Genomic DNA, 15,464 nt, shown 5'->3' on the forward strand with positions numbered 1-15,464 from the left:
TAAATGGTTGGAAATATTTCGATGTGTTGCAAACGGAATGACTAAATGAATATAACCCCTATCCTATGGTGGTGGGTATAAAACAATAAAAAATCAGACATTTTCTTCCAGCATCCTTCAGATAGAAACGGTCTCATCAATTAACAACCCTGTATCATCTGACACCATTTATCATTATTAAAACGTTTTACCCTCAGAGTATTGTTTTTTTTAATTTTGGTCCCCCGATAAGATTTATATTTGGAACATGTCTATAATAAATATTGGGTCCATTGACTTGGCTATTGTATCACTGGTATTATCGATTTTTAATCAAAAATAATTTCATCGGTTCGTATACCTTTGGCCAGAAAAGAACGAACGCACCAACCAACAAACCAAGCAACTCAGTTGCATTATCGCTAAGGAGAAAAAGTTCAATGTTCCCTTCCCTTCCTTGGGAGATGGCGACAATAACAGACCAAAATGACGAAGATGATACATTCATAAGCTCCGTATGGGATGTGAGTGCAGCGTGTACAAGCACCAGTCGTCTCAATCATGCGAGCGAAATTCTATGAAAGATAAGACACTGACTGCTGTATGGACAGTCATTATTGTTGTTGAAATGGTTAAGGCATCAATTTCTCATAAGCAAGACTTAAGTACGGTTGGAAAATAGAAAAAAAATTTAAAAAGTATTTTTAAGAATTTTTTAGTAGAAAGAAAAAACAGTATCCTTGAAGTGAAAAATGAAAAAAAATTGGTTGATATTTTTATGGGTCTTCCTTATGGGTGGTGTGTTGGAAGTTTGGGCTTGTACCGAAAAAGTTTCGTAAGCAGTTACAGAGTTACTTTTTGGACTTTGAACTAATGTGGTTTGTATTTTCCTTAGAACCACCAAATATCGTGTCACCCTAGTGACTATGCGCAAATATCCGGAACAGTGTGTGGGCTTAGATTGTCCCTTGTCTTTGAATCCCTTTGTCTTGAGGCCGGTCAAAGAGACCTACACAGATATAGAGGAGGTATGCTGTGAGGGCTATGAACGAAGAAGCAAATCAGAGTAAGTATGTCATGTTAACAAAGAAGTCGTTTGTTAGAAATTACTAAGAATTTATTTGTTGTGAGAGTCATCAATTGAGATAATCCTAAAAGGGTTAACAAACAAGAATGAACAATAAAAACAAGTAAAAAGGCATCAAGTTCGGCCGGGCCGAACTTTGGACACCCACCACATGGGGTATATATCTAAACCCCCTTTCGTCGCAATCCGATGAAAATTGTATAACTTAGGCATCCAAATTCGGCACGGGCATTGAGTGGTCTTATAAATGTAAGTCACTGTTGAATTTTGTATTTAAAATTCCAACAAAATCGGGTAATAAACAAGTAAAAGCGTGCTAAGTTCGGCCGGGCCGAATCTTATATACCCTCCACCATGGATCGCATTTGTCAGTTCTTTTTCCGGCATCTCTTCTTAGGCAAAAAATGATATAAGAAAAGAAAGAAAGAAAAATCTGCTATTAGAGCTCAAGATATGATCCGGTTTAGACCACAATTAAATTATATGTTGGAGACCTGTGTAAAATTTCAGCCAATTCGAATAAGAATTGCGCCCTTTGGGGGCTCAAAAAGTAAAATAGAGAGATCGATTTATATGGGAGCTGTATCGGGCTATAAACCGATTCAGACCATAATAAACACGTATGTTGATGGTCATGAGAGGATTCGTCGTACAAAATTTCAGGCAAATCGGATAAGAATTGCGCTCTCTAGAGGCCCAAGAAGTCAAGACCCAAGATCGGTTTATATGGCAGCTACATCAGGTTATGGACCGATTTGACCCATACTTGGCACAGTTGTTGGATATCATAACAAAACACGTGGTGCAAAATTTCATTTTAATCGGATAAGAATTGCGCACTCTAGAGCCTCAAGAAGTCAAGACCCAAGATCGGTTTATATGACAGCTATACCAGGTAATGGCCCGAATTGAACCATACTTAGCACAGTTGTTAGAAGTGATACTAAAACACTATGTGCAAAATTTCAGTCTAGTCGGATGAGAATTGCGCCCTCTAGAGGCTCAAGAAGTCAAGACCCAATATCGGTTTACATGGCAGCTATATCAGGTTATAGACCGATTTCAACCACACTTGGCACAGTTATTGGATATCATAACAAAACACGTAGTGCAAAATTTCATTCCAATCGGATAAGAATTGCGCCCTCTAGAGGCTCAAGAAGTCAAGACCCAAGATCGGTTTGTATTGATGCTATATCAGGCTATGGACCGATGTAAACCATACTTAGCACAGTTATTGGATATCGTAGCAAAACACGTCGTGCAAAATTTCATTCAAATCGGATAAGAATTGCGCACTCTAGAGGCTCAAGAAGTCAAGACCCAAGATCGGTTTATATGGCAGGTATATCAGGTTATGGACCGATGTAAACCATACTTGGCACAGTTGTTGGATATCATAACAAAACACATCGTGCAAAATTTCATTCCAATCCGATAGGAATTGCGCACTCTAGAGGCTCAAGAAGTCAAGACCCCAGATCGGTTTATATGGCAGCAATATCAGGTTACTGACCGATTTGAACCATACTTGACACAATTGTTGGATATCATAACAAAACACGTCGTGCAAAATTTCATTCCAATCGGATAAGAATTGCGACCTCTAGAGGCTCAAGAAGTCAAGACCCAAAATCGGTTTATATGACAGCTATATAAGGCTATGGACCGATTTGAACCATACCTGGCACAGATGTTGGATATCATAACAAAACACGTCGTGCAAAATTTCATTCCAATCGGATAAGAATTGCGCACTCTAGAGGCTCAAGAAGTCAAGACCCAAGATCGGTTTATATGACAGCTATATCAAAACATGGACCGATATGGCCCATTTACAATACCAACCGACCTACACTAATAAGAAGTATTTGTGCAAAATTTCAAGCTTTACTCCTTCGGAAGTTAGCGTGCTTTCGACAGACAGACGGACGGACGGACGGACGGACGGACGGACGGACGGACGGACAGACGGACGGACATGGCTAGATCGACATAAAATTTCACGACGATCAAGAATATATATACTTTATAGGGTCTCAGACGAATATTTCGAGTAGTTACAAACAGAATGACGAAATTAGTATACCCCCCATCTTATGGTGGAGGGTATAATAAAGCTTTTATGGGCTTCATACCCTTATCGGTCGATATGACAGCTATATCCTTAATACAGTCATATTTTTACCATATTTGGGTCGGATGGCGGTTGGCCTAAAACTACTCACTGTTTCAAATTTCAGTGAAATTGGATAATAAATAACGCTTTTATGGGCTTCAGACCCTTTATCGGGAGATCGGTCCATATGGCAGCTATATTTATATATAGTCCGATCTGAACCATATTTGGGTCCTATGTTAGGAGGCCTTAAACTACTCACTGTTTCAAATTTCAGCGAAATCGATTACAAAATAAAACTTTTATGGGCTTCAGACTCTTTATCGGGAGATCGGTCCATATGGCAGCTATATCTAAATATTGTCCGATCTGAACCATATTTAGGTCAGATGTCGGGAGGCTTAAAATAACTCACAGTTCCAAACTTCAGCGAAATTGGGCAATAAATAGAGCTTTTATGAGCTTCAGGCCCTTTATCGGCAGATCGGTTTATATGGCAACTATATCTAAATATAATCCGATCTGACCCATATTTGGGTCCTATGTTAGGAGGCCTTAAACTACTCACTGTTTTAAATTTCAGCGAAATCGATTACAAAATAAAACTTTTATGGGCTTCAGACTCTTTATCGGAAGATCGGTCCATATGGCAGCTATATCTAAATATTGTCCGATCTGAACCATATTTAGGTCAGATGTCGGGAGGCTTAAAATAACTCACAGTTCCAAACTTCAGCGAAATTGGGCAATAAATAGAGATTTTATGAGCTTCAGGCCCTTTATCGGCAGATCGGTTTATAAGGCAACTATATCTAAATATAATCCGATCTGACCCATATTTGGGTCAGATGTTGGTAGGTCTAAATCTACTTACTGTTTTAAAATTCAGCGAAATAGGATAAAAAATAAAGCTTTTATGGGCTTCAGACCCTTTATCGGCAGATCGGTCTATATGGCAGCTATATCTAAATATAGTCCGATCTGAACCATACTTAGGTCAGATATCAGGAGGCTTAAAATAACCCACTGTTTCAAATTTCAGCGACGTTGGGCAATAAATAAAGCTTTTATGGGCTTCAGATCCTTTAACGGCAGATCGGTCTATATGGCAGCTATATCTAAATATAGTCTGATCTGACCTATATTTGGGTCAGATGTTGGTAGGTCTACTCACTGCATTAAAATTCAGCGAAATCGGATGAAAAATTAAGTTTTTATGGGCTTCAGACCCTTTATCGGCAGATCAGTCTATATGGCGGCTATATCTATATATAGTCCGATCTGACCTATATTTGGTCAGATGTCGGGAAGCCTTAAACTACTCACTGTTTCAAATTTCAGCGAAATCGGATGAAAAATTAAGTTAATGGGCATTAGACCCTTTATCGGAAAATCGGTCTATATAGCAACTATATACAAATATGGTCCGATTTGACCCGTTCAAGAACTTAACCAGCATCCAACAAAAAGACGTGTGTGTGCCAAATTTTAGCTCAATATTTCAATTTATGAAGCCTGTAGAATGATTACGACAGACGGACGGACAGACAGACGGGCATCGTTAAATCGTCTTAGAATTTTACGACGATCGGAAACATAAAAACTTTTTAGGGTCGGAAATAGATATTTCTATGTGTTGCAAACGGAATGACTAAATGAATATACCCCCTATCCCACTGTGGTGGGTATAATTAAGAACCGACCAAGCCAGCTCGAAAACGCAATGGATTCTGCTATAGATTTATTCAACAAAGCATAGTCTACTTGTAGATCTTTGAAGAAAGCAAAGCAGGGACTGAATGGGGGCATTTAATAATAGGGGATATCGATCAATATTTCCAAATGTTTTGGTGTCACCCAGTATTTTAAGCTATTTTGCTGAAAACTGCAGCTTTCTAGCGGCTCAATAAGCAATTTTGGGGAAATCTATTTCTATGGCGGCTTTCACTATTTTTACACCCTTCACCATAGGAGAAATTAGTATACCCCCTAAATTCGTCATTCCGTTAGTACGAGGGTTGCTATTCGGCCGGGCGGGACAAATGCATCGCATTTGTCAAGTTCTTTAGCCAATGTCTCTTTATAGGCAAACAAAGAATAATATCTTTTGTAAACTTTTAGCAGAATCCATGGTGGTGGGTTCCCAAAATTCGGCCCGGCCGAACTTAGCACGTTTCTACTTGTTTTTTGAATTTGATAATACTTTTAAAGTCTTGGATCTCTTATTTTTCGCATTCGCAGTCCTTGCAGTCCCAAATGTGTCGATTGCAAAGGTGGCCGTTGCATTCGTCCCGACATTTGCCTATGCCACAGTGGCTACAGCAATATGGCGAATTCAACACTGTGTGAACCTGTATGCTCTGAACCTTGTGTTAATGGCGAATGTACCAAACCCGATGTTTGTACGTGTAATGAAGGCTATACGCTATTGGAGGGCAGTAGCAGCGAGTGTATATCCCAATGTTCCAGGGACATCGATTGCAAGAATGGCCACTGTGATGAGAACAAACAATGTGTGTGCAATGAGGGTTATAAACGGGATGAGGAACAGCGACGTTGTGTTCCCATTTGTGAGGAGCCTTGTGAGAATGCCATGTGCACAGGACCCAATCAATGCACCTGTTGGTCTGGCTATACCTTGCGTCTGGGCTCTATAAGTAAATGTGATCCGGTGTGTGCCAGTGGCTGTACCAATGGCGAATGCAAGGAGCCCGATGTTTGTGCCTGCAAGGATGGCTATGCCAACTTTGGAAATATCGAATCGCAAGGCTGTGTGCCGGTGTGTAAGGACAAGTGTGTCAATGCTTTTTGCACTGCACCCAATCAATGCACCTGTTTCGAGGGCCATGCCTATCGCAATCGATCGCGCAGCATATGTGAGCCCACCTGTCCCAAGGATTGTGAAAATGGCTTTTGCAGTGAACCGGGCAAGTGTGAATGCCACGAGGGCTATGAGAAAGTCGAGCCCCATCGTTGTGCCCCTGTGTGTCGGGAATCTTGCATCAATGGCTACTGCTCGGCGCCAGATACTTGCAAATGCCATGATGGCTATGTCTACACTGATCAGACGGAGAAGGTTTGTGAGCCCTTCTGTGCCAAGGGATGTAGGAATGGAAATTGCACGGCCCCCAATATATGCACCTGTTATGCAGGCTATCAACCTCTGCTGTTCTATCACTGCATTCCAATTTGCCGCAAGCCCTGCATTCATGGTACATGTACGGCCCCCGATACCTGCCGCTGCTTCATGGGCCACAAACAGAATCCTAACAACTCTAATGTCTGTGATCCCATTTGCAATTTCGACTGCGAACATGGCAAATGCATAGCCCCTGGCACCTGCAGCTGTGATCCCGGGTACGAAAAGAAATGGGTCACCGGCAAGTGTGAGCCCCATTGTCCCCAGAAATGTGTCAACAGCATTTGTGCGGCCGGTGGCATATGTCGCTGCTATGCCGGCCACAAATTGCGCGAGGGTTCCAAGTCCATATGTGATCCCGTTTGCCTGCCCACCTGCATTAACAGCAATTGTGTTGAGCCGAACACCTGTGAATGCTGGGATGGCTATGAGGAGACCAAACACTCGAATCTATGTGTGGCGCATTGTCGCCCGTACTGTGAGAATGGCATGTGTGTGGCGCCCAACAAGTGCCAGTGCAATGAAGGCTATCGCGTATTCAATGCCAGCACTCCGCACAGCTGCCAGGCGGTGTGCCAGGAGACCTGCATCAACGCGGAGTGTCAAAAACCCAACAAATGTGTCTGCCTGGAGGGTTATCGTTTTCTGGCCAACAGCAGTGTGGAATGTGAGCCCATGTGCGAACAGTCATGCGCCAATGGCATGTGTGTGGCGCCCAACACTTGCAGTTGCAAATCGGGATTTGTGGCACGCATCAATCCGGATACGGGCCTAAATGAATGTGTGGGCTTTTGCAATGAATGGAATTGTCGTGGCGGCAGCTGTACCTCTTCGACCACTTGTGAATGCCCCACGGGCTTGGTCTACAATGTGCTGAGGGGAATGTGCGTAACGGAGGATGTGGAAAAGGAGCGTTTGTTTAATGGGTAAGTGTGACAATATTATAAATGAGAAAAATTTTCCTAAATTTAAAGATATCTGTTAGTAAATTTTCAACGTTTTAAGCAAACATTTCCTTTGATGAAGGATTATTTTTACTTGATATAGGGTCCTAAACATTCACCTCTACCTAGTATCATGAAAATATTTTAATGGCGGTCAAACAACATTCGTTTAAGATAAGGGAATTCCAATTTTCTACCATTTTAAGAAAAATATAATTTTTGTTTAGTTCTCCTTCGAGACGAGCGCAATGATCGGAGATTTTCTTTTTGCAAATAAAAAGGGAAAGCCTAGAGGTCCCAACACACACCAACCACTATGGGACGCGTTTCGTATTTGGTTAGAAGACTTTTCAACCATATTAGGTGTCATGGTTTCATTAGCCGTTCGTTGGTATGTTTTATTTGATGCGAAAATGCCTCTATCACGCAAATACCATACTAACCACGCTCGACAACCCTGTCTATTAGCTTTACTTTTCCCAATGCATGTGTTTGTGTAATGGCAGATTTCATGTCCACACAATTACACTACTCCCATGGCATACACATGATTCTGTGCATATTAATGGCTTCGAACGCTAGACAAAGGCGACGGCTCTCGATGATGCTCCGTGTACCCAGATTCGACTCCCGGCCGGCAGAATTTTTATTTTTAATTACTTTTTGCCTGTTAGGGCGAAGATCGTTTAATTTCACAATTTTCATTTGTTTATCTTTCCGGACGAACTCAATGATCGGAGATTTTTATACCCACCACCATAGGATGGGGATATACAAATTTTGTCATTCTGTTTGTAACTCCTCGAGACAGTCTCGTAAGACCCTATACAGTATATATATTCTTGATCGTCAAGACATTTTACGTCGATTTAGCCATTTCCGTCCGTCTGTCTGTCGAAAACACGCTTACTTGCCAAGGAATAAAGATAGGCGTTTGAAATTTTTCACAAATACTTCTTATAAATATACGTCGGTTGGGATTGTAAATGGGCTATATCGGTCTCTATTTTGATAAAGCTGCAATATAAACGGATCATGGATCTTAACTTCTTAAGCCCCTAGAGGGCGCAATTTGTGTCCCATTTGGCTGAAATTTCGAATGAGGTTTTTTGTATTGGGGGTATACTAATCTAGTCATTCCGTTTGTAACACCTCGAAATATTCGTCTAAGACCCCATAAAAAATATATAATCTTGATCGTCTCGTTACTCTGAATTGAACTAGCCATGTCCGTCCACCCGTCCGTCCGCCTGTCGAAATCGCGAAAGAGCTCGAACGCATACAGCTAGCCGCTTGGAATTTTGCAAAGATACTTAACATCGATGTAGGTCGTTGGGGATTGCAAATGGGCCATATCGGTTCAGATTGAGATATAGCTTCCATATAAACCGATCTCCCGATTTGACTTCTGGACCCCCTGGAAGCCACAATTTTTGTCCGATTTGGCTAAAATTTTGCAAGTGGTGTTCGGTTATGACTTTCAACAAGTGTGCCAAGTACGGTCCATAAACTGATATAGCTCCCATATAAACCGATCACCCGATTTGACTTATTGAGCCTCTGGAAGGCGCAATTTTCGTCCGATTTGGCTGAAGTTTTGTACGTGGTGTAATTTTATGACTTCCAACAACTGTGCCGATTTTCTCGAAATTTGGCAGGAAGGATTTTCTAATGACTCTCGACATTACTGGTGAATTTCATAGAAATCGGTTCAGAGTTAGATAAAGCTGTCATATATGTGTATCGTCCGATTTTCACTTCTAGAGCCAATGCAAGAGCATTTTTTGACCAATCTTGCCAAAATTTTGCACAACGCTTTTCTCGACGAGTACCACATTATCAAAATTTGGGTAATTTGCAATAATGTTGTCATTTGTGAACCATAGTTATAACAGTTTGAACATATTTCCTCGAAATGTGATAAGGGTGTTTAATAATCCATCCGAACATCCGGTGAGATTCAAAATTGGTACTTGGACCCAACTTTTAACACCATATTCGTTTTCTGGTCTGCAATACCTTTCATTTGATACGCGTTTTTGGAGTAAGGGGGAGGGTCCGCCTCCCCCCGATATCTAAAAATTATATAGCCTATGTTTCCTTCCAGACAAATGTACACAATCTATGAACATTTTAAGAAAATCGGTTCAGCCAAGTATCACATAGTCATAATGGGTCTAATTGCGTTTTTGAAGGGTGACGTGACCCCCTATGCTTCGATCTGATTTTGTATGCCAGATTCAAATTCTACTTCCGAATACCTTCCATTTAAGCCCCATATTGAAATGAACGTCCAATATGTCTGTTTGGGGGAGTTTTGGGGTTGGGGCGGCCAAATGGGTACTTAGATTCAAATTTTAATACCATATTGGTGTTCTACTCTCCAATACCTTTCATTTGATACCTATTTTGTCCCGATCGGTCCACTTTCGATTTCGGTTTGTGTTTTTGACATCAAACACATCAGGGTCCGTCCCCCTTCCGATACTGAAAAATTATATAGCCTACGTTTCCTTTCAGACCAACCTACACAATATGCGAAAATTTCGAGAAAATCGGTTCTGGTGTTTCGATCTTTACAGAACAAACAAACCGAGTCCCTAATATCCGTGATTGGCTAATGTGCCCATTTTGGCCGTTTTTGTGGGGGTGGGGGGATCCCCCATACTTCGATATGAATTTTTATGCCAGATTCGTTATATACTCCCGCACACTTTTCATTTGATACCCATATTATCGGTCCACTTTTGATTTTGAGTGGTGTTTATGGGTTAGCGGTGGAGGGGGGCGGACCTTCCGTTATCAATAAATTATAAATCCTATTCCTACTTCCTAACCATATTAGTAATCTACCCCCGAATACCTTGCATTCGAGTCCCATATTGTCATGGGCGTCAAATAAACCTATTTTAAGGGGTTTTGGAGATGGGGCGGCCCCTAGGTACTTGGACCCATCTTTTATTATGAAATTCGTACTCTACTCTTGAATAACTTTCATTTGAATCCCATTTTGTCTCGATCGGTCCACTTTTATTTTAGAGTAGTACTTTTGGGCTAAGGGGGAGGGTCCGCCCTCCTCCCGGTATCAAAAATTGATATATATAATCTGTGAACATTTAAAGGTAATCGGTTCAGCCTTTTTTGAGTCTTTATGGAACAAACAAACAAACATATAAAAGATAATGGATACTTAATTATTTATTATGTTTACTCCCAGTGGTGTTCCTGTATCGCGCTGGACCATAGCCACGGTGGCTATTATACTCTTTGCCGTTTGTGTCTTGGCTCTGATAATGATCTTTCGAGAGATTGGACATCGTCGAGTGAGAGATAAGCAGCAGGTGCGCCTAATTGAAAATCCCTCATTTGGAGTACTATTGCCCAATGATCGACTGGAAGATGAGCATACAGATACAACACAAGAGCTAAGTAGCTGAACTATTAGGAAAAAAACCAGCAGAAAAGTCAAAAAAGCCCAACTTAACCAGAATTTTTTTTAAATTAAAATCTTGATATTTTTTCTGAATTTTTATATTTAATTAAATATTTTCTATACAATCAAACTTAAAAATAATTTAATATTTTATTTTCTTATTTTCAAATCATTTTTGCTTATACACATTTTACATTACATTAACATACAAATATGTAGGAGTATATCACTTGATTTTGCATTATCGAGTCCTTAAATATACATAAATAGACATACAAATATATAAATATATATACAATCGTCAGCATCGCCACAGTGGGGTTGTATTTCTGTACTCTTTTCTCTCTGTTTCTTGTTTTAATACATTATCACACTAAATTTTAGTCCTGTTTCCTTTATTATATATTATTTTTTTTCTTTTTTTTTGATATACTTTAAGTACATTCTGGTTTCTTTTTGTTGGTTTTTCGAGTTTGTCAGTTTTTATTGTTGTTTTTAAAATAATTTAGTTATCTATTTTACTTAATACATTCGAATTTTATATTTTCTTAATGATTAACAAATAAATAAAAGAATGCTTGGCATTAAATTAATGACATATGTATGTACTTATAATACTCTCTCTCTCTCTCTCTTGCGCATACTGGCTCTTAAGTTTTGCAATTAAGTTAACTATAACTAAACAACTGTACAATAAAATTGACTAAATTACTTCAAGGAATCGAGATTGTTGGCTGGGTGAGGCAAGTTATTGTAAATAGGACTGAGGAAACTAAGTTGGTGGAACAACGTGGCAGAAGATATGAGAAGATAACAAAAAAGCGTGATTTCAACAGACGGAAAGACTCAAAAAAGCGTTAAGTTCGGCCGGGTCGAACTTTGGATACCCACCACCTCGGGTATATTTGTAAACCACCTTTCGTCATAATCCGGTAAAAAAATCATAATTTATGCAGTGTCGTATATGCACGGATGTCGAAAAGCCTAACCTAAGTCACTGTGTCAATTTTAGCGAAATCGGATTATAGATCGGTTCATATGACAGATATATCCAAATCTGAACCCATCTGGGCAAACTTGGAGAGGGCTGACGAAGGGTCCAACACAACTAACTGTGCCAAATTTCGGCAAAATCGAACAATAAATGTGTCTTTTATGGATCCAACACCTTAAATCGAGAGATCGGTCTATATGGCAGCTATATCCAAATCTGGATCGACCAGGACTAAGTTGCAGAAAGTTGTCGAAGAACCTAACACAACTCACTGTCCCAAATTTCGGCAAAATCGGAAAATAAATGCGCCTTTTATGGACCCAACACCTTAAATCGAGAGATCGGTCTATATGGCAGCTATATCTAAATCTAGATCGATCAGGACTAAATTGCAGAAAGTTGTCGAAGAACCTAACACAACTCACTGTTCCAAATTTCGGCGAAATCGGTTTATATATGCGCCTTTTATGGGCCCAAATCCTCATATCGAGAGATCGGTCTGTATGGCAGCTATATCCAAATCTGAACCGATCTGTGCCATATTGCAGAAAGATGTCGAGGGGCCTAACACAACTCACTGTCCCAAATTGCGACGACATCGGACGATAAACGCGCCTTTTATGGGCCCAAAACCGTAAATCGAGAGATCGGTCTATATGACGGCTATATCCAAACCTGGACCGATCTGAGACAAATTGTAAGAGAATAATGAAAGGCCTAACACAACTAACAGTCATAAATTTCGGCGAAATCTGACAATAAATCCGCCTTTTGTCGGCCCAGGATCTTAAATCGAGAGATCGGTCTATAGGGCAGCTATATCCAAATATTGGACCGATCTGAGCCAAATTGACGAAGGATGTCGAAGGGCCCAACACAACTCATAATCCCAAATTTCAGCAAAATCGGGTAATAAATTTGGTTTTTATGGGCCTAAGACCCTTAATCGGCTGATCGGTCTATATGGGGGCTATATCTAGCCATTGATCCATTAAGACCATTTTGAACACGTATGTTGAAGGTCATGAGGGAAGCCGTAGTACAAAATTTCAGTCAAATCGGACGAAAATTCCGCCCTCTAGAAGCTCAAGAAGTCAAGATCCCAGATCAGTTTATATGGCAGCTATATCAGGCAATGTTCCGTTTTGTGCTATATGACAGCTATACCAGATTATGAACCGATTTGAATCATACTTAACACAGATGTTGGAAGTGATATCAAAACACCACGTGCAAAATGTCAGTCAAATCGGACGAGAATTGCGCCCTCTAGAGGCTCAAGAAGTCAAGATCCCAGATCGGTTTGTATAGCAGCTATATTGAGGCAATGTTCCGTTTTGTGCTGTACCTATCACAGTGGTTGGAAGTGATAATAAAACATCTCATGCAAAATTTCAGCCAAATCGGATAAGAATTGTGGCCTCTGGCGGCTCAAGAAGTCAAGACACCTGATAGGTTCATATGACAGCTATATCAGGTTATGGACAGATTTCAACAATACTCAGCACTGTTGTTGGAAGTCATAATAAAACATCTCATGCAAAATTTCAGCCAAATCCAAGAATTGAGCCCTCTATGGGCTCAAGAAGTCAAGACCCAAGAAAGGTTTATGTGGCAGCTTTTTCAAAACGTGGACCGATATAGCCCATTTACAATTCCAACCATCCTACTCTAATAAAAAGTATTTGTGCAAAATTTACTTTACTCCTTCGAAAGTTAGCGGGCTTTCGACAGACAGACGGACGGACATGTCTAGTTCGACTTAAAATGTCATGCCGATCAAGAATATATATACTTTATGGGGTCTTAGACGAATATTTCGGGGAGTTACAAACAAAATGACGAAATTAGTATACCCCCATCCTATGGTGGAAGGTATAAAAATGCACAAGTTCGGCCGTGTCGAACTTTTGATTTATTATAACACCACTATATCCACATTTATATCCAAATATAGTCCGATCTTAATCATGTTTGGTTTTATAGGCCTAAGATCCTAAATCAGCATATCGGTCTTTATGACAGCTATATGCAAATATGGTCCGTAATACACCATATTCGGATCAAATGTCGAGGCCCCTAGTTCAAATAACTTTTTAAAATTTCACCAACATCGGAGAATAAATGCGCCTTTTATGGTCTTTATACCCTAAAGCTGAAGATAGGTCTCTATGGCGCCTCTATCTAAATATATCCCGATCTGAACCATATTCGGGGTAGATGTTGGGAGAGTTAATACAACTCACTGATCCAAATCTCAACGAAGCCAAAATCGGCAGATCGGTCTACATGGCTGCTATATTCTAATATGTTCCGATCTGCACCGTTTTTGGTTCGGATATCGGGAGCCTAATAAAACTCAGTATGCCAAATTTCAGCGAAATCGGGCATTAAATGCGCCTGCTATAGGCTTACGACCCTAATTCAAAAACTTAACCTGCGTACAGAAGAAATACGGGTCTGTGCAAAAATTCTACCTACCAAACTTCTGTCAAACCAGCAAAAATTAAACCTTCAAGGAACCGAACAAGGGTGATCGATAGATCGGTTAAGATGGGAGTTATATCAAGTTCTTGAACGATTTGGACCGTACATGGCACAGTTGTTGAAAATCATAACAGAACACTATGTGCAAAATTTCAGCCAAATCGGATTTATTTACGTCGAGATTCTCAAGAACTCTTTTACCTCCACGAGTTATCAAAAATATTTAAGGCATGACGCTAGATAAAGTACGGTCCAATTCGGTCTATGACTAGATATAGCGCCCATATTTTAGCAGAATCCGTGGTGGAGGTTTCCCAAGAATCGTTCCGGCCGAACTTTGCACACTTTTTGTCATAAACTCCCGGCTTTGAACCCACATAAATCCCATCTTTTCCCGATTTTACGGAAATTTGGAACAGTGAGTTATGTTAAAGTTGCCGTGATAGCTTATCCGTAAAGAGTTTGGTGCAAAATTTTTGGACAAAATTTCGATACAGCTGTTATGTGTTCATATAAAGCTGAAATTATAAAGCTGGTGCTGTCGAAGGATTACAACTAGAGAATATCTTAACCCGCAAAGAACAGCTAAATTCAAAAATATTTCCTTGCCTTGGGCTCAACTATCGAACAAACTCAATTCCTTGTTTTCCTCCCTACTATAAATAGTTTTTCGTGGGAAACTCTTTCTTAGAGAAAGGCTTCCGTATTTCCCATAGGTCTAAAAAATATTGTCCTCTTTTGCTGCGGTTTTTGTTGTTGTTGCTGCTGCTGCTGCACCATGGGTCATGGTGGTTTATCCTGCGGTTCAGGTGGTTGCGATTGCGTTGTTTGGGGTGGTGGTGATAATGGCGTTGTTTGTGTTTGTGGGGTCTGTGGAGTTTGTGAAGCGGGTGGTGATGTCCTATGACTACTACTAGGAGTTGAGGTATTTATTAATTTTGTTGTTGTGGTTGTGGCAGTGGGTGCTGTTGTGGTAGTTATAACGACCGCCTTCACCGTCATTTGATGATGGGGATTGTGTAGGGCAGCATAGAAATTGGTGTAGTCGGGACTAAATCCCGAGTCACCATCTTCCATGACCACTGAGCTATCAGCCGCCGAGGGTATGGTGGGCAGAAAACGTACCCCCAAACGAGGTGGCGAGGAGTCCTCTTCCTCTTGCACAGCCTCTTGACGCACCAGGCGAGGCTTGGGCAAACTGGAGGAGAATTGATGTGGTTGATTTTTATGGTTGTGAGCTGCAAAGGAAAACAAAAGAATTCATTAGAGTTCACAAATCTTT

The 15,464-nt window shown here is 40.5% G+C and overlaps 2 protein-coding genes across 2 annotated transcripts in view; one reads left to right on the forward strand and one right to left on the reverse strand.

Annotated features, from left to right (window-relative positions):
* Positions 1-639: 639 nt before the first annotated feature.
* On the forward strand, positions 640-10,875 carry LOC106085078 (tenascin). Its single transcript, XM_013249110.2, has 4 exons — positions 640-814; positions 875-1,045; positions 5,427-7,250; positions 10,486-10,875. Exons 1-4 carry the CDS (start codon positions 732-734, stop codon positions 10,703-10,705), a joined length of 2,298 nt encoding a protein of 765 aa, XP_013104564.2. The 5' UTR covers positions 640-731; the 3' UTR covers positions 10,706-10,875.
* A 3,886-nt stretch (positions 10,876-14,761) lies between these two features.
* Positions 14,762-15,464, reverse strand: part of LOC106085100 (uncharacterized) — a 63,696-nt gene continuing 62,993 nt past the window's right edge. Inside the window, exon 13 of the mRNA XM_059365748.1 lies at positions 14,762-15,420. Within this exon, the coding sequence (XP_059221731.1) occupies positions 14,966-15,420 (455 nt within the window). The 3' untranslated portion in view covers positions 14,762-14,965. The remainder of the gene's footprint in view (positions 15,421-15,464) is intronic.

The sequence above is a fragment of the Stomoxys calcitrans genome, chromosome 3 (genome assembly GCF_963082655.1).
Source record: "Stomoxys calcitrans chromosome 3, idStoCalc2.1, whole genome shotgun sequence".
Taxonomy (NCBI): domain Eukaryota; kingdom Metazoa; phylum Arthropoda; class Insecta; order Diptera; family Muscidae; genus Stomoxys; species Stomoxys calcitrans.

Bases quoted from the DNA above. Each gene is read 5' to 3' on its own strand.
- LOC106085078 (XM_013249110.2), top strand. From the start codon at position 732: ATGAAAAAAAATTGGTTGATATTTTTATGGGTCTTCCTTATGGGTGGT. The intron at 815-874 runs GTAAGCAGTTAC...TATTTTCCTTAG, and splicing joins GCTTGTACCGAAAAAGTTTC to AACCACCAAATATCGTGTCA. The intron at 1,046-5,426 runs GTAAGTATGTCA...TCGCATTCGCAG, and splicing joins GAACGAAGAAGCAAATCAGA to TCCTTGCAGTCCCAAATGTG.